Here is a 25489-nt window from a genome sequence, read left to right as displayed (position 1 = left end):
CAAAGCAGAAATTGCACTAATCTCTCATGCTCAAACTGAGAGTTTCCCAGAGGAATTTCAAGCACTGAAATCTGATAAAGAAATTTCCCCCCAAAGTATTCTGTTACCTCTCTCTCCCGAGTTTGATGAAACACTGGAAGTGATAAGAGTGGGTGGCAGACTTAGACAGAGTAAAGACCTTGATCTTGATACCATCCATCCCATAGTTCTTGACCCTAAACATCCTTTAACACCGCTCCTCATTCAGGACTATGACATGCGACTCTTGCACCCAGGACCTGATGGAGTATTTGCTGAAATACGCCGTACTTATTGGATCCTCCGAGGCAGACAAGCTGTTAAGAAACATCAATGGTCATGTAAGGAGTGCAGAAAATGGCGAGCAAAACCAGTCTATCCAAAAATGGCAGACCTACCTTCTTCCAGGCTGAGGTTATGGAAACCCCTTTTCTGGTCTACAGGAGTAGACTGTTTTGGCCCCCTAAGCATTAAAGTGGGACGACGGATAGAAAAAAGATGGGGAATACTGTTCAAGTGTATGACCACCAGATGCATTCATATAGAACTATTGAACAGCCTTGACTCTGACAGTTTTCTTAGGTCCCTGAGGAGTTTCATTGCACGTAGAGGACAGCCCTTTGAGCTCCTTTCTGACTGTGGCACCAACTTTAAAGGAGGAGACAGAGAACTGAGAGATGCATTTGCTGCCGTGAATCCACACCTGAGAGAACAGTTAAGTAAATCCAAGATACAGTTCCACTTTAATCCTCCAAACACCCCCCAATTTGGCGGAATGTGGGAAAGGGAAATCAGGTCCATGAAAGCTGCTCTCAGAGTTTCAGTAGGAAGTCAAACTGTTTTTGAGGAGGTCTTACACACAACCCTCGTGGAGATGGAAGGAATTCTGAATTCCAAGCCAACTGGATATGTATCCTCTGCCATAGCAGATCCTGACCCTATCACTCCGAATATCCTTCTAATGGGGCAGCGAGATGCTTCCCTTCCACAAGCTGTGTATGCAGATACTAACATGCTTGGACGGCGACAATGGAGGCACAGTCAAGTACGAGCTGATCAGTTTCGGTCCTGTTTCATTAAAAACTACCTTCCCAACCTACAAATACGGAGCAAGTGGCAAAGGGACACTCTCAATCTGAATGAAGGAGCTGTAGTACTCTTAATGGACCCCCAGTTGCCTCGAGGTTTATGGTCTGTAGGGAAAAAAAGTATCACGCATCCTACCCAGTCATGATGGAAGGACCCGAACTGTAGAAGTTATATCTAAGGACAAGAAGTTTATTAGGCCGGTGGCCTGACTTGTCATTCTTTCACCACTTGAACATGACTCCAAGGACTAACTTGTGATTTGTTTAAAGTTCAAATGAACCATTTGAAGGGGGCGGCTGTTAAATCCCAAGTCCCCACCTCACCTTTCTCCTCTTCAACTACCTCATCACTGACCACACCTACCTGGACCACACCCCCCTACCTTATATAATCCGGCCCTTCAGCCCTTTGACCCCTCTCTTTTCCCTCCAAACCATCCCACGAGAACAAAGAGATACTGGATGTGAGTTGTATGGGCTTTCACCTTTCTGATATTCATTTGGTTGATATTGCATATTGTTTGATTTATTCATTGTTTGTGTTTCATGATAATAGATTCCTAAGTTTAATCCTTTACCGGTAGAAAAAGGTGATTGTGGATGCATTACTGATGCAAGTGTAAAGACAACCTAATTTCTTATAATATATTTGATACTCTCTAGATTTATAATATTTCCTTTATTATTTTTTGTATAGACAAAATCATCCACCTTTATCATCCACCTCTACCATTCAGCTTTACCATTCATCACCAACAAACAACTGTTAAACTTCATCAAAATAAACTATTGGAACTTGGAACGCTGTCCGGATCCTGTGTTTAAATGTGCACCCAACATCTGATGTTCAGTGAATCAGCGACATAAGGATACATCCAGTTTACAGTTTTTTCAGACATGCTATTCCCAAGGTTGAGACCTTTCCAATGATTATTTATTATAGTCCTACAACATAATATGGATTTTCACATTTCATGGACACAGCTATGCTCAGGCTTAGATTCAGAGACCCTTTGGCAGGCTCAGCCCATGAAATATGGATTTTTTTTTTTTTTTTAAATACAATGAGAAAAATCATGTAAGGTAATCATATCTGACATTTTTACAACTGAATTAGTAATTTATATTGTATCTGCTCATTTGTTTTTGCCAATTAATTAATTCCACCAGACATCTTGAACCTGTATGACACACATACCTTTGTTATGATGTCCTATAGGTAATTTCTGACATCTGTGTGTTTCAATGAAAAAACAGCATCTCAAAACACTAATGAGGATATGCGACAGGGGCATTCCTTGATTTCAGAATATTGTAACTTCTGTTCTCACCTATAGTGTAACTACATATTCACGGCTTATGCCTTTAACAATAAGTGTTGATCAAAACTAAATCAATTCTGAGTGATTTACAAGCAATATAAGCACAAACATTCAGCTGATGGGTAAGAATGTACTTCCCGATGACATGGGCTTGTCTTTTATGCTGGCTAAGCTACTGTAATGGGTGTGATTGGATGAAGTTGTCTGTTAACCCCTCACCTTTTCTTAGTGAAGACAAACCTATTCAGGCTGTTAATTTAACCGTAAACGATCATGAAACTAAACTGAATGGAAATGAACACAGACAGAGACAAGTGGCAGGTATTTTATTTCAAAAACATTACCAGACATTAACATTTATCATTCATGTAGCCTGCCTCCTCAAAGATCAAGCAAAACGGATCATAAAGAAGTTATATCAAAGAATATATAATAACTGATTTTCACTTGTCATCAATTAAATACCAGTCTGAATCAAACAATAAAAATTAATTAAAAAAGAAACATGTCTATACTTGAACATTTTTGATTTCCACAATATGGCATAAGCCCCTGTCAGTCTCCATAACTGCCATACAACACAGCAACAATAACAAAATCAATATGACACAGTAACAGTCTATTTCAGGATGTTAGCTTTGAATGTTGTCTTTTGGCTCCCAGGAATTTTTCCACTTTGTTTCGAGTCCCAGCCACCTTAAGGACACACAGGTTTGGTTTACTCAAGGCAAGAGACATATTTCACTTGTGAAGGAATTATGTATATACTCTATTACAAAAATGGTCTAAAACACACAGTAAAAACACCATTCACTCGGGGGAAACTAATGGGAAAAAAATGGATGCTGAGGCTTACCGGTGTGTTGGAGCTAAGGGCTGGGGCGGAGACACCCAACTAAAACAATAAGCACCCAGACACTCATGCCAGTCGCCCACACATGCACACACAAAATCGGTGAAGAGACCCAGAACCAAGGGGAGCACAGCACACCAAATGGGGGGGGAATCCCACCACCAGCGCCACCACCGGACCTCAGCAACTAAAGAAGAAAAACAGGGAAATCAGTGGGGTTGCACTAACACACAAACATAACAAAAACACCCAAACTTTAATCAAACAGGCAGTTGGCAAACAATATCAATCAATAAACAAAACAAAAATATAAACGGCCAATTGCCAGGTCTCGAAAGGAATAATGAAAAATACAAAGGAATCCACCAAACAGAATATCAAAAATAAAGAAAAATAAGTAAACTATAGAAAGAAAACAAAATAATCGAACATAAAGGGGAGTACACCCCACTACTCAATCAACCATTAAATGTGAATCTCCTTGATGCACGAAACGATCTACGCCCGAGCCGCCCAACGGGCAGCTAAACACCAGGAGAGACAACATAAAAGCAGCGAAAATGATGCAATGCATAAAGCACAGCATAAAGCTAATAATAGTAAAGCAGCAAAGCAAAACAGCAGCGGTCTGTAGCTCGTAACGATGTGTAGCGTGATTAGCGTCACACGGCCCTGTCAGCTGATGCTGACGTCACCCGTTAATGATAATCGGTTAATGATAGCTAGCACAGGTGTACCAAAGTGGGAAAGGTCAAGGGGCTACATACCAGTTAGCAGGGCTGGCTAGTCATTTCACACCGCAGGGAGAGGACAAGAGCGTGCTGCACAGCTACCGGCATCTACCTGTGATCATATGATAATTAGCTGCCGCTAACTAGCAGCAATCAACTGTGCAGAGAGAGGGACAGGTTATTATCTTACTGGTCCGGCCCGCTTGAGATCAAATTGGGAATGCATGGCTCTCAAACTAAAATGAGTTTGACGCCCCTGATCTAGCAGAACAAGTAGGCTATAGAGACAAGTCCACTGTCTGAAGCCATGAGGAGAACGTTGGTAACTTTAATGAGCGAAAAAAGAAGCTCAGGCCGAGAGGAAGCTTTTTTTTTTTTTTTGCATTTTGACTGAAAACGCCCGTTCTTCACTTAATATTGAACTGCAATATGATTTGGATCAGGTTTTATTATAATAAGCTCGAATAGGATGTGTAATGAGGGAAATACCATTATTTTTATCCTCGAGTTCAGCCAATTGGACGGCCGCAGGCCCCCTCTCGTGGAGGATAAAAATAATGGTTTTCCCCTTATTACACATCCCTTGGATACAAATTCATGCATTTGAAATGCATCTAATCTGGTTTAGTAGTGACTCAGATCTGTAACCCACCTGTTAAAAATCCTAGACCAGGGGTCGGCAATTTGGCCTGGGGCCAATTTTTTTCCGAGCAACTGAATGGCGGGCCAAAACATCACATCAATCAGAAACATTGTGAAATGGATGACCCTTGAGCGGCTGGATGATGCCGCGAAAAGTAGCAGACTCCGGTTTCTCAATTTCCGTTACATTTATTTAAACCCAAACGCAACATAGCAGCAACAAACAAGCATGGCATTTATCCAGTGAGATCAGACCTACAATCCCGACAGATTGTAAATGGCGCCTTATGTACTGTGTCTCCGGCTCTAATCATTGGACTCATCCATTCAGAGGTAAGTTAAAATATTATCAATTGGCTGTCTTACCAATGACAAAATATTCCCCCTGTCAATAATCCATAATATTTACAATAAGTAATATTTGCTGCCATTCTGACCCAAATACACATATATAAATATAAATACAAAATATAGAAATAAACACCAAAATTAGAAATCCCCCACTTCCTGTCCTGCCGCTTGGTCTCTCCCGGAACGTATATGACCGTGCCTGTGCGCCCTGTGGAATCTTTTGGCCGCGCACCCTGGAGAGGACACGGACTGGACAGGTAAGTGTTAACACTTAAACAACTCGCTTATTTCGCTATTGCACCTGATTGCACCTTTACCACTTACAATATGCACCACAAGTCTTTAAAATGACATCTGCACGCTTATCGTTTACTATTTCCAATAAATATTTATATATATATATATATATGCACAATTTTGTCAGAGCTTAACTTCCCTCTCTTGCAGGCGGAGCCGAGTGTGCACCCCCGCACCCGCCCGACGGCACGTAACCACCCGTGGCCACGAGGTTGCTTAAAAATTCTTTAAACATTCAATAAAGTAATTTCCGTATCTGTACCAAAATGTGCAAATAAGCAATGTGCAAAATGTACTGTGCAAATCTAGCAAATAAAGTGCTATCGTGACTAAAATGCAATGTGCAGTTATTTCAAAAACTCAAGTTATTGTTGTGCAAATTACCCATGTGCAATATTTACGGGTAACGAACTGTGCTTCGTTACAAACATGCTGTTTTTTTCTTCTTAACAAAACGTTTTCCCCCCATCTATAGGCTACTATTATATCTTGTACAAAAAAAGTAATTTAAGAAAGTCATTCGTTTAAAATAAAGTAACTTCAGTTTGCTACAGACTGTTATTCGTGTTACTGCTTTAGCTCCACTCTATGGCTGCGTTGTGAAAAAGCTTGTATTTATTAATTAATTTTTGTGTGCATTTCGCATTTTGGCCTGTCCCGGCATATTTGTAAGTAAACAAATATACGCGCAAGAAAAATCCGAACGCGAAGTAAACAAATATACGCGCAAGAAAAATCCGAACGCGTTGTGAAAAATCCGAACGCGTTGTGAAAAAGCTTGTATTTATTAATTAATTTTTGTGTGCATTTCGCATTTTGGCCTGTCCCGGCATATTTGTAAGTAAACAAATATACGCGCAAGAAAAATCCGAACGCGACTGGCTTGACTCGCTTTCTGTGAACGACCGCACTTGACCGCAGTTCGTGAGGCCGTATTTCAGCTGGAGCTTATTGATTTCAATCAGTGGATGACTTTTGGATGACATGCTCAGATGAGTACAGATGGGTCAAGAAACTCGCCTTTTATGTGCTGACGATGTTTCCCTCCACCTACAAGTCACCTTTTCTACTATGAATGCCATTAAGACGCACGAGAGGGGTCGCCTGACGCACAAAAATCTGGAATAACTGCTTGCGGGTGAAAGTCACTTCCATATCTCCTGACATCCAAAAGATCGTGACTGAAGGAGATGCCAGTTGTCCCATTAAGTGAGTAATCTTTTAAGCTTGTCATTACCGTTTTTATTAGTCATACTCATTGTTGCTTTATTTTATTTAAATAGTAATTTCTTTTTTCGCTTTTTCCTTTTTTGCTCTGTAATTTCAAGAGCGCATATGTCCCACGTTCCCACCACAAGCCGGTGTGCGTCCGGAATCAAGAAAATTCCGCTTTTATTTTATTTTTATCTTTTCTAAATAAAAGGTCTGAATTCTCTATGGAATTGTCGTTTTTGTGATGGTAAATAATTTTAAAACTTTTTTCTTTTAAATCAGATTTTCAATGTCATCTGGCGGGCCAGATATTATTGGAAGCGGGCCAATTTTGGCCCGCGGCCCGCCAGTTGCCGACCACTGATCTATACAGTATGTGACATCCTCTGTCCTTAGACCCTAAATTTCGCTAAGGAACAACTACTATGATTTGTGTAGAGAAACCAAATTCTGACACAAGTTTCTGCAGTACATTATATTTCTGATGTTAGAAGCATTATGAGTAATGTTATACTGCAAATTGAAAACATGACATGTTTGTACCTTGTAGGTGCCTGACTACATAGTATGCACGTTGTGTACTACATGCATACTGTGTTACATAATGCACTTTTTTTTTTTTAATCTAACTTGGCTACACTAATTTATCGCGTCTTCCTATATCTTCAGATCAACCCAGTCTGTTGTGTATCATCATATAGCACATATTGACGCTTGGTCACTGACCCCTGTCGTCAACATTTGAAGCAGAAGGTACCCCCATTGCGTCGCTCTTGGACGACTAGGGCCGCCCATAGACCGGAATGTAAATCCCTCATCGTTGCTTTTCAACGCATAAAGCTGTCCAATAGACTTGCAATAGAATGCATTCGCATTGTTTTTTGGCGATTGATTTTGTGTTACAAATGTGTATTTTGCAGTTTCTTGCACTAGCGCTCCTACCAGGGGAGTATTGCGGATTGCGGGGATTAATCCACTACATCGGTATGTCATCCCTGCAAACATTTCGACGTCTAATAAACGTTGAAACGACGTCTAAACGTACACGTCGCCAGGAGGTCTAAAAGTAATGCTGAAATGCAAATTGAAACGACGTCGCGTTGCAACCTCGACGTCTTTTTAACGGTTGTAAACAACGTCTCCACGACGTCGCGTTGTAACACAGATGTCTTCTAAACGCGCATTATTCACCTTCTAAAAATGATCCAGTGTAAATATTCTGATATATATATTTTTTACAGCTGTAGCCTATGTGTCGAGTTTTAGATGTTGTTTCTGCAGTGAAGTGGAGTTAAAAAGACCCTGCAAACATTTCGACGTCTAATAAACGTTGAAACGACGTCTAAACGTACACGTCGCCAGGAGGTCTAAAAGTAATGCTGAAATGCAAATTGAAACGACGTCGCGTTGCAACCTCGACGTCTTTTTAACGGTCGTAAACAACGTCTCCACAACGTCACGTTGTAACACAGATGTCTTCTAAACGCGCATTATTCACCTTCTAAAAATGATCCAGTAAATATTCTGATATATTTACAGCTGAATGTGTCGAGTTTTAGATGTTGTTTCTGCAGTGAAGTGGAGTTAAAAAGAGGTTGACAAATGCAGGTAGAGAAGATGTTGACGTTGCGATCTGACGTCTTTTCAACCTTCATTTCAGCATTACTTTTAAAGCCCCTGGCTGCGTCTAGGTCTCGACGTCGTTTTAACGTTTGTTCAACGTCGAAATGTTATCTGTTCAAACTGACTGATTAACTGTAAAAACAATTACAGTGTTTACATATAGATAATACATTTAATGAATAATAAATGATATTATAAATATTTTTTTGCTATAAATTAACACATTTATATAAATACATTGTATTAACAGAACCTACCTTTGGGGGGAAATTATAAGTCCGGAATCAAGAAAATTCCGCTTTTATTTTATTTTTATCTTTTCTAAATAAAAGGTCTGAATTCTCTATGGAATTGTCGTTTTTGTGATGGTAAATAATTTTAAAACTTTTTTCTTTTAAATCAGATTTTCAATGTCATCTGGCGGGCCAGATATTATTGGAAGCGGGCCAATTTTGGCCCGCGGCCCGCCAGTTGCCGACCACTGATCTATACAGTATGTGACATCCTCTGTCCTTAGACCCTAAATTTCGCTAAGGAACAACTACTATGATTTGTGTAGAGAAACCAAATTCTGACACAAGTTTCTGCAGTACATTATATTTCTGATGTTAGAAGCATTATGAGTAATGTTATACTGCAAATTGAAAACATGACATGTTTGTACCTTGTAGGTGCCTGACTACATAGTATGCACGTTGTGTACTACATGCATACTGTGTTACATAATGCACTTTTTTTTTTTTTTAATCTAACTTGGCTACACTAATTTATCGCGTCTTCCTATATCTTCAGATCAACCCAGTCTCACCCCCTCATCGTCACATATTGACGCTTGGTCACTGACCCCTGTCGTCAACATTTGAAGCAGAAGGTACCCCCATTGCGTCGCTCTTGGACGACTAGGGCCGCCCATAGACCTGAATGTAAATCCCTCATCGTTGCTTTTCAACGCATAAAGCTGTCCAATAGACTTGCAATAGAATGCATTCGCATTGTTTTTTGGCGATTGATTTTGTGTTACAAATGTGTATTTTGCAGTTTCTTGCACTAGCGCTCCTACCAGGGGAGTATTGCGGATTGCGGGGATTAATCCACTACATCGGTATGTCATCCCTGCAAACATTTCGACGTCTAATAAACGTTGAAACGACGTCTAAACGTACACGTCGCCAGGAGGTCTAAAAGTAATGCTGAAATGCAAATTGAAACGACGTCGCGTTGCAACCTCGACGTCTTTTTAACGGTTGTAAACAACGTCTCCACGACGTCGCGTTGTAACACAGATGTCTTCTAAACGCGCATTATTCACCTTCTAAAAATGATCCAGTGTAAATATTCTGATATATTTTTACAGCTGTAGCCTATGTGTCGAGTTTTAGATGTTGTTTCTGCAGTGAAGTGGAGTTAAAAAGACCCTGCAAACATTTCGACGTCTAATAAACGTTGAAACGACGTCTAAACGTACACGTCGCCAGGAGGTCTAAAAGTAATGCTGAAATGCAAATTGAAACGACGTCGCGTTGCAACCTCGACGTCTTTTTAACGGTCGTAAACAACGTCTCCACAACGTCACGTTGTAACACAGATGTCTTCTAAACGCGCATTATTCACCTTCTAAAAATGATCCAGTAAATATTCTGATTATATATATATTTACAGCTGAATGTGTCGAGTTTTAGATGTTGTTTATGCAGTGAAGTGGAGTTAAAAAGAGGTTGACAAATGCAGGTAGAGAAGATGTTGACGTTGCGATCTGACGTCTTTTCAACCTTCATTTCAGCATTACTTTTAAAGCCCCTGGCTGCGTCTAGGTCTCGACGTCGTTTTAACGTTTGTTCAACGTCGAAATGTTATCTGTTCAAACTGACTGATTAACTGTAAAAACAATTACAGTGTTTACATATAGATAATACATTTAATGAATAATAAATGATATTATAAATATTTTTTTGCTATAAATTAACACATTTATATAAATACATTGTATTAACAGAACCTACCTTTGGGGGGAAATTATAAGTTTGAAAACACAAAAGTGCAATTTCTTTAAAGTTTTATTACACAAACATAATTAGAACAGTAAAAAATAATGAGACCAACATGATTCTTACACATACAGCTCTGGAAAAAGTTGAGACCACTTCAAAATGATCAGTTCCTCTGGTTTTACTATTCATAGCTGTGTTTGAGTAAAATGAACACTTTTGTTTCATTCTATAACCTACTGACAAAATTTCTCCCAAACTGGAAATAAAAATATTGTCATTTAGAACATGCACTGAAAAAATGGAAAAAGGGGGGTTGTTCAATTTACAAGTATGCATTTTGTATATGCTACATAATTTTTTTTTATTTCTCTCTAAAACATGATTAAATCTTAAAAAAGTATTTCAATACTGAGCAATGTTAAACCTACACGTCTCTGTCATTTTAAGAAGAAAGAAAAAAGTTATGTTTTATCAGCCGGAAGTTGAAAAGCCCGCCTCTAGAGGGCGGTCTTTTCCGGGCTTTTTTTTTTTTCAAGACAGAAGACGGTTGTTGAAGACAGCAGGCTCCGCCATTTTCTCCCTCGCTGTGTTTTCCGTGGATTTGGGCTGCTCTGGACACGATGAAGGTAATAAAAAACGTACCGAATATGAGCCAGAGATAGAAGTTGAGTGTTTATAATCAAGGTTTGAAAACGTTTAGCTTTTTTTTTGCCCCGTAACGTCGAGTAAAACCGAGTTAGTCTTTGGGCTAACTGGTAACGTTTTGTTTGGTCATTCTCTGCTGATGGCAGCGGTCATGGGTGCCGTCCTTAAATGTTTTTTCATTAGTTTTTATTTCTGGTAACTTAAGGTAACTGTTAATGTGTGCATGGCAACTAGTTTGTATGGGAAAATTCAAAGAATATATGTCTATTGTATTTTCAAACTGGCACTTGGAGGATAATTGGGGGGGGGGGGGGGGTGGGTAGCTCTGGCATTGGCTTTGGCTAAACATGGCTGCGGTAGCGTTAACAAAATGGAGAAAACTGACTCGGCGACATGAAAGTAATTTATCTCTTAAAATTAACTCTGTCATGCTGAGGTCTAGCGGTGTTTCTCATGTTCAGCTGCTTCCACTATGGAGGTGACTATGGTCTGTTCAAATTATCCCTTTTTGTGTGTGTGGGTGGGGGGGTCGTCGTACATGTTCGTACATGTTCGTACATGTTTGCAGCATGCTACGACGGAGTATTAGGGCCACATTAAGGAAAAAAAAAATCACAAACTTCGAGAATAAAGTCGTTATTTATGAGAATAAAGTCGTTATTTACGAGAATAAAGTCGTTATTTCTGAGAATAAAGTAATTTATAACCAGAATAAAGTCGTTATTTATGAGAATAAAGTCATTTATAACGAGAATAAAGTCGTTATTTATGAGAATAAAGTCATAATTTATGAGAATAAAGTAATTTATAACCAGAATAAAGTCGTTATTTATGAGAATAAAGTCATTTATAACGAGAATAAAGTCGTTATTTACGAGAATAAAGTCATAATATTATAACCTGTTGTTTTAGATCACAGTCACTCATTGCGCGGCTCGTCAAGCTATAACTGGCGGCTCGCATGGTAGCTACAGTATCACACTGCCACTTGCCTTTGAATGCAATCCACTGTTTACCGCCAATGCTACATAAACTGCCATCTCATGGCGATAAGTTGTAATACATTTCACGCAGCTGAATCACGGAAAGCGCGAATGAAAGTGGCCATGTGGCATTGTTTACAAAACCTGACCGCAACGCACGTTTGCAGGCAGGCGACGTAAGCACCGCTAGCTAGCGTAAAACACAAAATGGACCGGTTTTTAATAAAAAAAGGAGACAGAAACGGGCTCAGTAAAGTAAATCTGGTCTTAAATGAAAACATATTGGCAGTGTTATTTCTTTTTTGTGGGATGTCCAATTTATGCACAAAGGTGACTTAGTATGTTGTCGTAAAAGTGGCTCGCGTTTTTTATGGCTGGAACTGGCTGCAGGGTTATCGGTAGATGCATCAGCGGGCCATTCAGAGGGGTTTCGTGGTGTCTCAAGAAACAATCCGACAAATAATTAAGATTCCCGGATCAATACACCTGCAGAGGCCCCAACGCCTTAAATTACGACTTTATTCTCGTAAATAACGACTTTATTGTCGTAATAAATTACTTTATTCTCATAAATTATGACTTTATTCTCGTAAATAACGACTTTATTCTCGAAGTTTGTGATTTTTTTCCCCTTAATGTGGCCCTAATACTCCGTCGTAGCATGCTAGGTTAATCTATTAGCTAAAGTACGGCAGCATGAGAAAGGAAAGGTCCAGTGACGGTAACTTTTTTTCTTTTCTTTTTTTTACAATAACTTTGTTCACATTAAAATTACTGGACTACAGTCCGTGACTTCTCGGTTTTAAGTTTTCTTGTTTTTTTTTAAATAGTATATTCCTTGGGAGCGAGAGCTTTCGGCATGACACGCTTATTCTGTCGTGCAATGCTAAACTCTCGGTCGCTTTTCCCACGGGGAAGTAAAGCCGTCGCCTCCGTTGCCGTCGTTCTTGCTAGGCTTTAAGTCAACTAACATTATACGGTAGCTATGTCCTGCCTTGAGTTGATGTTGCCTACACACCCACATACTTGATTTTTTTTTCAACATTTTTTTTTATTTTTACTGTGTAGATATCCTCCAGCCAAGGTCCATAATACATGTCTCTGGGTGTTGCTGTCAAAGGCTCTGTGGTGAGTATTACTATTCAGTTGCTTTTTTAAAATATTAAAAATATTGTGAGTAAAGATAATTACTGCAAGTCCTACTGCCGTTAAGATTATGATATTATTTTTTTAAATATTAAAAATATTGTGAGTAAAGATAATTACTGCAAGTCCTACTGCCGTTAAGATTCTAATGTTCATTTTTTGTTTAAACTATTTTGGAGAGATGTGTCTAATAATCAGTCTCTCAGTACAAGAAAAAATAATATAATGACACCACAAACAACACCTTCTAAAATGGCTGTGTAAAGTTAGTAAAATGGCAAGATTATGGGTTTAAAAGGATGGTAAAGATTTGCTGTATTTCTGTTCAATGTGTGTGAGCTGAACTTCCATTTGTGTCTCTTTCTCTAGTGAATGTGGCAGGGTAAAGGGTGTTCAGTTGCTGTGGTATATTTGACATGTCTCTGGGTGTTGCTGTGTCAAAGGCTCTGTAGTAGTGGTGAGTATTACTATTCAGTTGCTTTTGTTGGTCTACTGGATCTGTTTAAAGGTACATTGTGTAAGTTCTTCTGTTATCTATTCGCGAAAATTGATTATTTCGTTCAAAAGTACGTTTTTCATTCATCAATAATCCCCCCCATCAACAAACTGAAGTGTTCTGGTAAGCTCCGAATTTGCCGTTCATATCATTCATATCTACACATAAAAATGGCCGTCAGTAACAAACCAGATGTCATTTTAGTCACAGAAGTCGAGAGAAAGACGGTAAAACGTGGGTCAGGTAAACAATACGACATCGCCATGACAACATATTGTCACGTGTATTATTTTGCCTCGTGCTGACGGGCCACTTGTTTAAATAGAAGCTTGTTTATGCCGTTACGTGCAGCAGCTGTTATCCGTCTGCCTTAAGCCCGATTTCACGTGAATGCAGCATGAAAAATACGACTGAGTTGCTTGCGATCTACAACCGCACCACTAGATGGGAGTAATTCTTACATAATGTACCTTTAAACAAGACTGAATGGATTTCTCTGCATGATGATGATGATGATATTTTTTTTAAAATGTTAAACATATTATGAGTAAAGATAATTACTGCAAGTTCTGCCCCTTTCTAATGTTCATTTTTTGTAAGTTTTTTTGACAATTACTAAACTATATTACTATAACTTTTATGATAAGATTTCCTGATTTCTGGATTAGACTGTGTGTGTGTGTGAGCGTATGAGCTGAACTTCCATGTCTTTCTTTCTCTAGTGAATGTGGCAGTGTAAAGGGTGTTCAGTTGCTGTGCAAAGTAGGTCTGAATTACTTGATCATTATAAACTCAAACACCCACATTTTGGACGCACCACAAGTTATCCATGTACGTATTCTAGATGTCCCTGTACATTTAAGACATGGAATGCTTTAATCGTACATCAAAGTAGAGTGCATTCCACACAAGATAATCAGACATTAAAAGAGTTGTCCATTTTCAGCTGTCACTTATGTGCATGCAAAAATTTAGCTAATGAAAGGGAGTTTTTTGTCCATATAAACACACATCTGAAGAGAAATGAAAATGTTAGTTGCATGTTTGTCGGCTGTAGTTTTCAAACCAGTATTTATGGAACTTTTAAGTCTCATAAAAGTCGCCGACACACACCTCACACATTAGCTGATTTCTTACCAGGTATTGTAAAAACAACTACAGTAGCATCTCCACCATTAGAAGATTTGTTTTCAGATAGCCAGGACGAGGACTGTGTGTTGGAGGAAGTTACTGATTCTTCACGAGAGCAACACAGCGCACTTCCAAGTGCAATTGAGCAGCAGCTTGCAGCAGCCTTACTAAAACTGGAATATTTAGTCCACGTGCCAGGTACAGCAGTTGACGATTTTTTACAAGAACTTTACTACTTGATAAACACAGCATCAGTCACACTATCTAAAAGTGTTGTGACTGATATTCTTAAGCATCACAACGTACAAGTTGATGACTCTGTAGTTACAGAAATCACCAAAGCAGTATGCTCATCTAACCCTGTTCCAAAAGCAATTGAAAAAGGCGGTCCTCTTAGTACTTCATATCATCGTAAACTATTTTATAAGGAAAAATTCTGTGTTGTTGATCCAGTTACTTACATACTCGACCATAAAAAGAAACACACCTTTCAGTATGTTCCACTGTTGAAATCATTGCAGCAAATTTTAAATAACAAGGCCATTCTTGATAAGATTATTGAAAATCATAGAGGAAAGCAGGACATTGAACTTGACCCATCTGTTGAATTCAGGTCCCCTGAAGATGGTTCGCATTTTAAGAAAAACAGCTTCCTAAATGCAGATGAGTTAAGGCTATCACTGCGTCTGTATGTGGATGATTTCGAGACCTGCAACCCCTTAGGCACCTCTCGTAAAAAACACAAGCTTTGCGGTGTTTACTGGATACTAGGTAACCTGCCACCAGGCTCCCACTCATCTTTATCATCTATTTATCTTGCAGTGCTTTGCAAAAGTTGTGATGTAAAAACATATGATTATAAGACAGTTTTGGAACCCCTTCTTCAAGATCTTAAAATTCTTGAGGACCATGGTGTGTATGTGCCTTTATTAGGTAAGTCTCTAAAAGGTACAGTGCTGAGTATTGTGGCTGACAACTTAGGAGCGCATGGTATTGCAGGGTTCATAGAAAGTTTTTCTGGTGATTACGTCTGTCGCTTTTGCACAGCAAAGAGTTCTGAGTTCAGGAATCACTGTGTTGCTTCTGGTGCGTTCAGCCTTAGAACTAGAGAGGGCCACGCAGATCATGTAAAATCATCTTCTGAAAAAAATACACATTGCTTTGGAGTTAAGAAAGAGTGCATTTTTACCAAAACTCTTTCTCATTTTCATGTTGTCTCCGGGTTTCCACCTGATGTTGCTCATGATATATTTGAAGGTATTGTGCCTGTTGAGCTGGCCCACTGCTTGGCATTACTGATATCAAAGAAGTTTTTTACATTAGATGAACTGAATAAAGCTATACTGACTTTTCCATACAAATGGTCGGACAAAACAAACAAGCCACATATTGTACCACAGAGTTTCTTAGGTCGGAAAACTATTGGTGGCAACGCTCACGAGAATTGGAGCTTACTGAGGTTGCTCCCATTTGTGATAGGTCCCCTTGTCCCAGAAAATGAGCCAGCATGGCTTGTGTTGATGGATTTAAAAGATATTGTGCAGTTAGTTGTTGCTCCTGTGCATACAGATGAATCCATCTCATACCTTGAAAGCAAAATTGTTGAGCACAGACAGAGGTACCAAGACCTGTTCCCTGGTGTCAGACTTTCACCCAAACACCACTATCTCGAACACTACCCGCAGATGATAAGGTGTTTTGGCCCTCTCGTCACAGTTTGGACAATGCGATTTGAATCCAAACATAGTTTTTTCAAGAACATTGTAAGACACACAAGTTGCTTTAGGAATGTACCACTGACTTTGGCTTCAAAACATCAAATGATGATTGCCTTTCACATAAACTCACCATCATATGGTAAATCTTGCCTAGATGTATCTACTGTCTCCACAGTTCCAGTTGATGTACTGAAGGAGGAAGTAGCTGAGGCTATAAAGCTAAAATGCCCTAGCACATCTGAAGTGCATCTGGCTAAGAATGCATCAAGCAATGGCATAGCCTACAGCAATGGCATGAGAGTTGCCCATGGATCAGTAGCTGGATTACCAGAGTTCGCTGAAATTAGTCAGATTTGTGTAATAAATGAGATGTTGTTCCTGATTGTGAAAGTGCTGTGTGGGTGGTACACTGAACACTACAGAGCCTTTGAGCTAAGCATGTCACCATCCAGAGAAGTAAAACTTGTGGCACTCAGTGAACTCACTGACCCGTATCCACTGGCCTCTTACATGGTTGGATCAAGCCATATGGTGACCTTAAAAAGGCAGATCATCATTAAAGGTTCGTAGACCACCAAAGTGGTGATTAATAGTCGGGCTGAACAATCAATCACAATATTTTCAGTCCTAAGTAATTTTTTTTTTTAACACATTTGGTGATGTGCATGCTGAATTCTATGGGGTTTTTTGTCACTAGATATTTGTCTTTGGAGTCTGTCACTCTGTCTGCCTGTGTATCATCACATCTATTTTCCCTCCACATTCACACTGTATTTTTTTGTTTGCTGTGAACTAATAATGGGAGTTTCTCTGAAATCTCTTTGTCTATTATAGGTCATACTGTATTGCATGTCATACTGATTCTTTTGGGTCACATCATAGGCTTCTCATTTGTATCCACCTCTGAGTATTTTTTTAGGTTGAACTTGAAGCTAGTACAGATGATCAGCTAGTGGTTGGGCAAATTACAAAATGAAAGTGAGGGGAAAACACTAGGGGAAACACTGGTCATACTATATGAGTAAATTGAAAATGAGAAACCTATGTTGCATCAATTATTGTGTTGACAGGACAAATAATGTGATTAACATAAAACAATAAGCATTAACCTTTTTTTCCTCTTTGTTACTTTATTTCTTTTTACAGACTGAAACGTAGAAGCATGAATGCCCCGGCACTTCTCAAAGTCATCTTGGGTGACAACAGCAGCCAAAGGATGACTTTCCCAAATGGACTCCCAGGAACTGTTAATGAACTAGTTGGTGAGGTACAAAGACAATGTGGACTTGACTCTAACTTTAGACTTCAGTTTATGGATACACTATTTGGAAATGAGTTCATGAACCTCACTTCAATGGATGAAGTACAGGATAGAGGGACAATTAGAGTGATTACCATGACAAGTACCTCCACTCCTCAGTGTGCTAATATACCCCCCACCTCAGCTGCCCATCACTCCTTTGATGAATCCTCATCCCTGTCCAGTGGATCTGTTGACACTGACATACTCTCTTCACCGGAGTCGGAGTCACCCAGGTATCGGTCATCTTGGCCGAGCATCTTTCATGTTCCCCAGTTTAGTTATGATGCAGAGTTGAAACTTCAGCAGGGCAATGCAGCTTACAGGGAAAATGGTACATTGCTAATTCCAGATCATAAACTGAAGTCAAACATTCTCGAGGGCCTAGTGCAAGAAATTGTTCGGTACAAACTTTATGTTCCTGACAAAGACTTTAACACTGTTGGAGAGGCTCTAATCGCAAAGCATCCCTGCCTGACTGAGAAAGGCTCATTCTCCGGATATGCTGGATGGAAATGCAGCTTGAAGAACAAACTTGCGATCTATCGCACTCACCTGAGAAAACTTGGGTGTCCTGAGGTGACAGTAAACTCACTCAAGCACAAACCAGAGGCCAAATCAAGCCCTGCCTTTGGCATTAAAAAACCAAGAAGGTCGGAAGTGAACTACTGTCCGCCCTATCCTATTGGAGAATCTGAGCAGAGTCTTGAGAGTGTGAGAATGGAGCTTGTTTCAGATGTTAAGAAGAGGAACAACAGGGAGGCTGTAAGGATGAAAATGGAAAAGACGTTTGCCTATAGAAGACAGGAAGTGGTTTGCGACACACCAATGATAAAAGACTTCAAGGCGAGATGGCCAGCACTTTTTGAAGTAGGCGAGGTATGTGTTTTATGATTCTCACTCTGACTCACTCTGTCTCTCTTGCACACACTCAAAGACATTACAAACTATTTGACAAAGTATTTTACACTTGCCTGCTGGCTGCTTAGCAGACGCTCTCCCAAACTAAATCATTTTGTTATTGTTTTCTGAGTTTATTGTTGTTTGTTTTGTTTCTTCATTTTTTGTATATATATTTTAAACAATTACTCAGTAATGAAAGAAATAATACGAGTAGTGGTTTTGATAAAATGTTAACAATGATCCAAGGTCTATTTGGCAATGTTCACTTAATGCCCTGTTTGAGACAAAGTCCATTATTTAAAACTTGTCCCACCATGTGTTAATCAACTGATACTGTTGACAAAGGATTTTGAATTGATGTACTTAACACACTAAAAAGCACTAAGTTTCAGCTGGAAAATATTTAGAGAGCATAAATGATTTTTCTTTTCTTTTTTTAATCCTCCTGTTGTCCTTCTGGGTCAAATTGACCCAATCTGTTTCTTTCCTTACCTTCGTCCTTACTTCCTCTTCTTCCTTCCTCTTTTGATCCAATTGACCTGATCTGTTCCCTCCCTCCATCTTTCTTTCCTTCCCTTTTCCCTTCCTTCTTTCCCTTCTTCTTCCTTCCTTGAACAAATCTGTTCCCTCCCTCCATCTTTCTTTCCGCAATCCTTTTCCCCTCCCTTCCTTCTTTCTTCCTTCTTCTTCCTTCCTTGAACAAATCTGTTCCCTCCCTTCCTTCCTTCTTGTTTGACCCAATTAACCCAATATGTTCCCTCCCTCCTTCTATCTTTCCTTAATTTTTCCCTTCCTTCCTTCTTTCCCTTCATCCTTCCTTCCTTCCTTCCTTCCTTGACCCAGGAGGACAACAGGAGGGATAAGTATGATCATGACAACTAGAAAATAAAGCAATAAAACACGGAGCTTTTTGAATTATTCTGCTCCTGTACAAATATTTTAATTTAAACTTACTTGAGCTTTTTTTTTTCTTTTTTCTTTTTTAATTAATGCTTTTCCAAATTACTGCCATATCGCATGTTGATGTCTGTAATCATTCTCCTTTTCAGATTAATGCTGAATTTAAGCGGATCACAACAATGCCCCTGCAGTCCAGATTTCTCTCTCAATTAGATGTTCACTCTGAGAAACTGATCAACCTTTTTAAAAACAGAGGAGGACAGATAGGCAGACGCCTAGGGGACATCGTTGCACCCATGGATGAAGTAAGTATACTCTCTGGGGTGGGGGTGTAACAATTGATTGTCTTCAAGACAAAAATCCAAATGACAATTTACACAGACATGAACTCAAACAAAACAACTTGTGCTTCTGCTTTTCTGCCTTAGGATGATGATGTAGATCTAGGAAGAGAATGTGTCATAAAGGCACTCTGTGTGTACCTGAACGAGGACCCAGAGAATCTGTTAAGAGAGTATGTGGTGAGTATTACTTAGGTTTACTATGTTGAGGTGTTATCTTTCATATTTTGTAAGCTTTAAAACATCTACTCATTGTAATTACTTCACAGTCAGCTAAGTTGTAAGATAATATGGTAGTGATCTTAATATCAAAGTGTGTTTGTGTGTGGTTTTGAGTCAATGTGAGGCACTTTGTGTTACTTTTGTGTATGAAAAGTGCCATATAAATTAAGTTTGATTTGATATCTTAATAAATTACACAATACACATGCAATATTCCCTATATGCACGTGGCATGTAGTATAATCCCACTTGTTTTATTTTTTTGTGCATTGTACAGGCAGCTGATGAATCCTTCCTCCAGGAATCCATTGAGGAAACCACCATGGGTATATACGTCTTGAAGCTCAGAGATGCCAGTGAAAAACCAGAGGACATCGGCATTGTACTTGAGTCCCAGATTGTGATGCAGGATTTGGACAATGTTCCCTTAGCTGCTGCCATGTTGTTTGGCCTCATTTATTCTTTGGACTTAAACTACCCTGCTGAACTCAAGTACACCTTTGAAGTGCTGCAGAAGGTGGTCATGGAGCTTGAAGGCAATGCACTGTCCAAAAAAGCCCAAGTCCTGAAGAACAGACTTTATCAGTGAACTGGCTACCCAGGCTCTCCAGCTCGATTGCTTGCAAGACAGCAGGCTGTCTTTGTTGAAAAAAGTATATTTGTTTGATTTCTTGTGAGACATTTCACCTACCTCCTCCAGTTGTTGAACCTTTTATTTTGTGCAAGAACTATTTAAAGAGTTTGGGGTGGTTTTTGTTTACTGTGAGCACTGGTAGTTGGAATTGAGCCACTGCAATTGTTTCAATGTTTCACATTATGGAACATTTACATGTGCTGTGAAAGGACAGGTGTGTATTGCATGTAAAGTGAAAATTCTTTATGTTGGTGTGTTTAGGTGAGTTTTAATGTGTGTGGTGACTGTAGCTTAAGGTTCTGCTAATTGGTGTGCACAGTGTCCCTCTGTTATCCACATGCACAAACACATTTCTGAATCCATGGATAGTCCTTTCCTCTGGTTCACCAGTAATGTTGTATCTTTGTTGAAAAAAAGGCTATCAAGCTTGTTTGCTGGTAATACTGTATGCATTATTTGTCTACCTCTGACAATTGTTTGATTTATTTGAGTGGAGCGCACACACAAAATTATATATTTTTTTTATAGAACAAACACATTACTACCCCCATTTTTATGGTTTGGGGTGAGTTTTTCTTTACTGTAAACACTGATACACTCACATTTCATGCCGACACCATATTTTTTACACTGCAATTTTTTTTTTTGCAACTGTACGTCCTTGAAGATGTTTTCTGCAGTATTACTTCTATTGCTTTAAACAATGTTCCAATAAATATAAATGTTAATTTTCAATTAAATTAGTGTTAACTTTATTTTTCCACTGAGTTGTCTATATGTGATGTACATATTAGATTACCCAGCAGGTTGTATTTTTAGTAGTTATGCATGTTTATTATGCACTGTCTGGAATTAATATGTTGGTTGTCCACATGTGCTTTAGTAAATGTAGGTAAAAGATTGCACTAGATTAAGTGGGTTAAGGGTGTAGAAATGAAATTCTTAATTTACAAATTAGCTTATAAAAGTAATTTAAATTATACCAAACTTAATAGTGTCAGATTTACCTGTTAAGATTAGGTTAGCTTCACGCAAAAAAATTATGTTGATCCAACTGATAATTATATATAATACACATTAAAGAAACACATTCATTTAACATAATAAAAATAAGTCAGTTTAGCATAAGACAATCTAATATATAGAACATAAAATAAATATTTTTGATTTATGTAAGAAAGTCATGTTGGTTTAACAAATAATAATTTAATGTACAGAACATGAATATATCAACTTTGGTAAACATAACTTTAATATGTGCAACCGATGTACATGTTTTTTTTATGTAAATCCAAAAGACTTTTTTTTTCAGTGTGTATTTGCAGAAAATGGCAACAGGTCAAAATGACAAAACAATTCTGGTGTGTTCAGACGTTGTATAATGCAAAGAAAACAGGTTCATATTCATTTTAGAACACAACACTACTTTTCAAACTTAGGAGTTTAGACATCAACATTGGTGGAATAATCCCAATTTTTAATCGCAGCAGTGGTCTTTTTATTTTTAGCTGTATGTGCAATAAACATATAAAAAAAAAAATGAGATAAACTGTTAACACCAACACAGTTGAAAAACACTTTGTAGGCGATCACAATCTCCTCTGGCCCCCTCTCCCTCCTATCAATGGCTCCTTCACCTGGAGTGGAGATCCTCACTCTGTCATGTGAAGCTGGAAAAACATTTGAAGTATATTACTTAACAATTCTTAAACACATCTTGGGAAATTGTACACTGTTATACCATCTAATTCACCTACGTACATACTACATACATCACATGAATGTTAAGTCATGAAACAGATTGCTTTTTGGTTATATTTACATAGGCCAAAAAGTCCCAGATAATGATAAAATAAAAACATTACCTGATTTTAAATATTAAAAGCATTGTTGATTAACAAAGCAGACAATTAGGCATTGCATTGGGAGTCAAATTTTTATATTCACAATCCGTTGAATGTTAACATTTTAACAGCTAATCAATAGATTAGGCTACCATTGTTTTTTTATGAAGATAAATTCACATTTTCAAATTATCTTGGGGAAAAAATGCATTTTCTGGACACCTCCATGTCAGCTGGTCTGTATAAGTGCTTCACTGATTTATGTCTGGATTTCTAAACTCCAATAGTCCAAAAATATCAGAATATTAGACAGAAAGCACACTGCAGAGCCCTGTTTCATGTTAGCCGAGTGAGCAGCTAGCTTGAAATCCACTCGACAGTTAAACACATAACGCACGGTCGGTCAATGCCACTTTTTAAAACACTGAAAGCTGCATATGAACCTACAGTCTATGATATGAACACATATAAACCGTCTCTAATGTTTTATGTCAATGAACTTACCGAAAAAACTGTTCGGTACGTGCCGCGCTTCCTTCTCTGCAGTCGTGTTCCGCTGCCAGGTTTGAATTAGAAGGTCCCGCCCTTTTCGCCTCTGATTGGTTAGAAGGACTCTCACCCGATTGGTTGTATACATTTATTTTTTTCATCTAGTTGGTTTGTGGTCGAGGCGCAACCTAGACCTATTTTAAACTCGTTTCACGGTAGAGGTCGCCCCTTAGACCTGCCGTCAACCCCCAGGTTGATGAAATGTTTGCAGGGATAGTTGGACGAATTAAGGTAAGTACAGCAAATGTGTTTAATTAACATTTGAGAACAATATAACATGTTGTCAGCTCGTTTCAATGTTGATTCGCCTTCTAGTATACTATCTAGAATTACTACGGGGGGTAATTAACGTTATAAGAGCCATCGTTAAATTAAAACAACTAGCCAAAAGTTATTTTTTTAAAGGAAGGTAGCTGGTTGGCTAGCATGATAACAGTTACGTAAATATGACTTTTAGAAGACGTCAGGACATGCACAGGTGAATATCATGTTTGTAACCATGTTGCTAAAGCTAAATAAAGTTGTTTAAAAAGTGAAAACCTGGAATGGAAAAGGACAGACAGATAAGACAGGTGTCCATTGGTGCCTGTAAGCCGCTTTTCAAATGCTATTATCATACTTTACATATGTAATTTACCACTATTGTTCCGAAGACAAAGCGTGTGTTGAAGTAGTTAAGTAATATATTAATATATAACTGCCCTATGTCTGAAATCAGGCATGGTCCCTGAGAACCTGAGGCCCTCATGACAGGTCAGAGTGATCATTGGATCATTTAAAAGTGTGAAGTAGTACACAATGTACATACTAGATTGTGTACTACATGCATACTGTGTTACATAATGCACCTTTTTATCTAACTTGGCTACACTAATTTATCGCGTCATCTTCAAATACAGGCTGTTGCATACATAGCCAGGTATTATGATTACAAAATATCTGCATACCTGAGGAATGTGTCGTTGTACATTTTCCAATAATCTTAAAGCAATTTAACAGTAATACTTAATGCTATCTGTCTGTCTTGCAGTGGGACAAAGTGGAAAAACTCCTGGGAGCCAAAAGACAACATTCAAAGGTAACATCCTGAAATAGACTGTTACTGTGTCATATTGATTTTGTTATTGTTGCTGTGTTGTATGCCAGTTATGGAGATTGACAGTTATTATATATTCTTTGATATATTTGCTTTATGATCTGTTTTGCTTGATCTTTGAGGAGACAGGCTACATGAATTATTTCATTCATTCATCTTCTATACCCGCTTATTCCTGTTAAGGGTCGCAGGGTCTGCTGGAGCCTATCCCAGCTGTCATCGGGCGAGAGGCGGGGTACACAGGTCACCAGTCTATTGCAGGGCTAACATAGAGAGACAGACAACCATTCACACTCACGTGCACACCTATGACCAATTAGAATCACCAATGAACCTAACCAGCATGTCTTTGGACGGCGGGAGAACCCGGAGAGAACCCACGCAGACACAGGGAGAACATTCAAACTCCACACAGAAAGGAACCAGTCGGCCCATGGATTCGAACCGGTTACCTTCTCGCTGTGAGGCTTCAGTGCTAACCACCCTGGCTACGTGAATGATAAATGTTAATGTCTGGTAATGTTTTAAAATAAAATACCTGCCACCTGTCTCCGTCTGTGTTCATTTCCATTCAGTTCAGTTTCACGATTGTAAGTTCTTTTAATAAACCTTTTGTTTTTAGTACACCGGCTATTGGTCTTCCGCCTCTCTCTCCTCTGGTCGCTGTCAGCGTGCTCTCCCCCGATAAAATCACCAGTACCTGTGCTTCCCTTCTTTCCCTTCAATAGTAATAACCTTTTCTTTCATCACATCATCTCCACTTCTCATCTCCCCCTCTTTCCCCTCGTGACATTTATTTTTTAATAATTAATTTGTTATGTTTGATTCAGACTGGTATTTAATTGATGACAAGAGTGAAAATCAGTTATGTATTCTTTGATATAACTGCTTTATGATCTGTTTTGCTTGATCTTTGAGGAGGCAGGCTACATGAATGATAAATGTTAATGTCTGGTAATGTTTTAAAATAAAATACCTGCCACCTGTCTCTGTCTGTGTTCATTTCCATTCAGTTTATTCTGCCTGTTTATTGGATTTGTTATTTTTCTTTTGATATTCTGTTTGGTGGATTCCTTTGTATTTTTCATTATTCCTTTCTAGACCTGGCAATTGGCCGTTTGTATTTTTGTTTATTGATTGATATTGTTTGCCAACTGCCTGTTTGATTAGAGCTTGGGTGTTTTTGTTATGTTTGTGTGTTAGTGCAACCCCACTGATTTCCCTGTTTTTCTTTAGTTGCTGAGGTCCGGTGGTGGCGCTGGTGGTCTGGTGGTGGGACCCCCCCCCCCCCCCCGTTTGGTGTGCTGTGCCCCGCTCCCCTTGGTTCTGGGTCTCTTCACCGATTTTGTGTGTGCATGTGTGGGCGATTGGCACGAGTGTCTGGGTGCTTATTGTTTTAGTTGGGTGTCTCCGCCCCAGCCCTTAGCTCCAACACACCGGTAAGCCTCAGCATCCA

General features: G+C 38.9%; 1 protein-coding gene across 1 annotated transcript; it reads left to right on the top strand.

The window, feature by feature from the left end:
* The first annotated feature begins 19610 nt into the window (after positions 1 to 19610).
* On the top strand, positions 19611 to 21561 carry LOC311509988 (uncharacterized protein). The gene is made up of 3 exons (XM_084575447.1): positions 19611 to 19652; positions 19776 to 19868; positions 20188 to 21561. The coding sequence occupies exons 1-3, from the start codon at positions 19644 to 19646 to the stop codon at positions 20497 to 20499; spliced, it is 414 nt and encodes a 137-aa protein (XP_084431573.1). The 5' UTR covers positions 19611 to 19643; the 3' UTR covers positions 20500 to 21561.
* The last annotated feature ends 3928 nt before the right edge of the window (positions 21562 to 25489 follow it).

Source organism: Chelon labrosus, assembly GCF_963514085.1.
Source record: "Chelon labrosus genome assembly, contig: SCAFFOLD_82, whole genome shotgun sequence".
NCBI lineage: Eukaryota > Metazoa > Chordata > Actinopteri > Mugiliformes > Mugilidae > Chelon > Chelon labrosus.
Note: the sequence above shows the minus strand (reverse complement) of the source record. Positions and strands in the feature narration are given on the sequence as shown.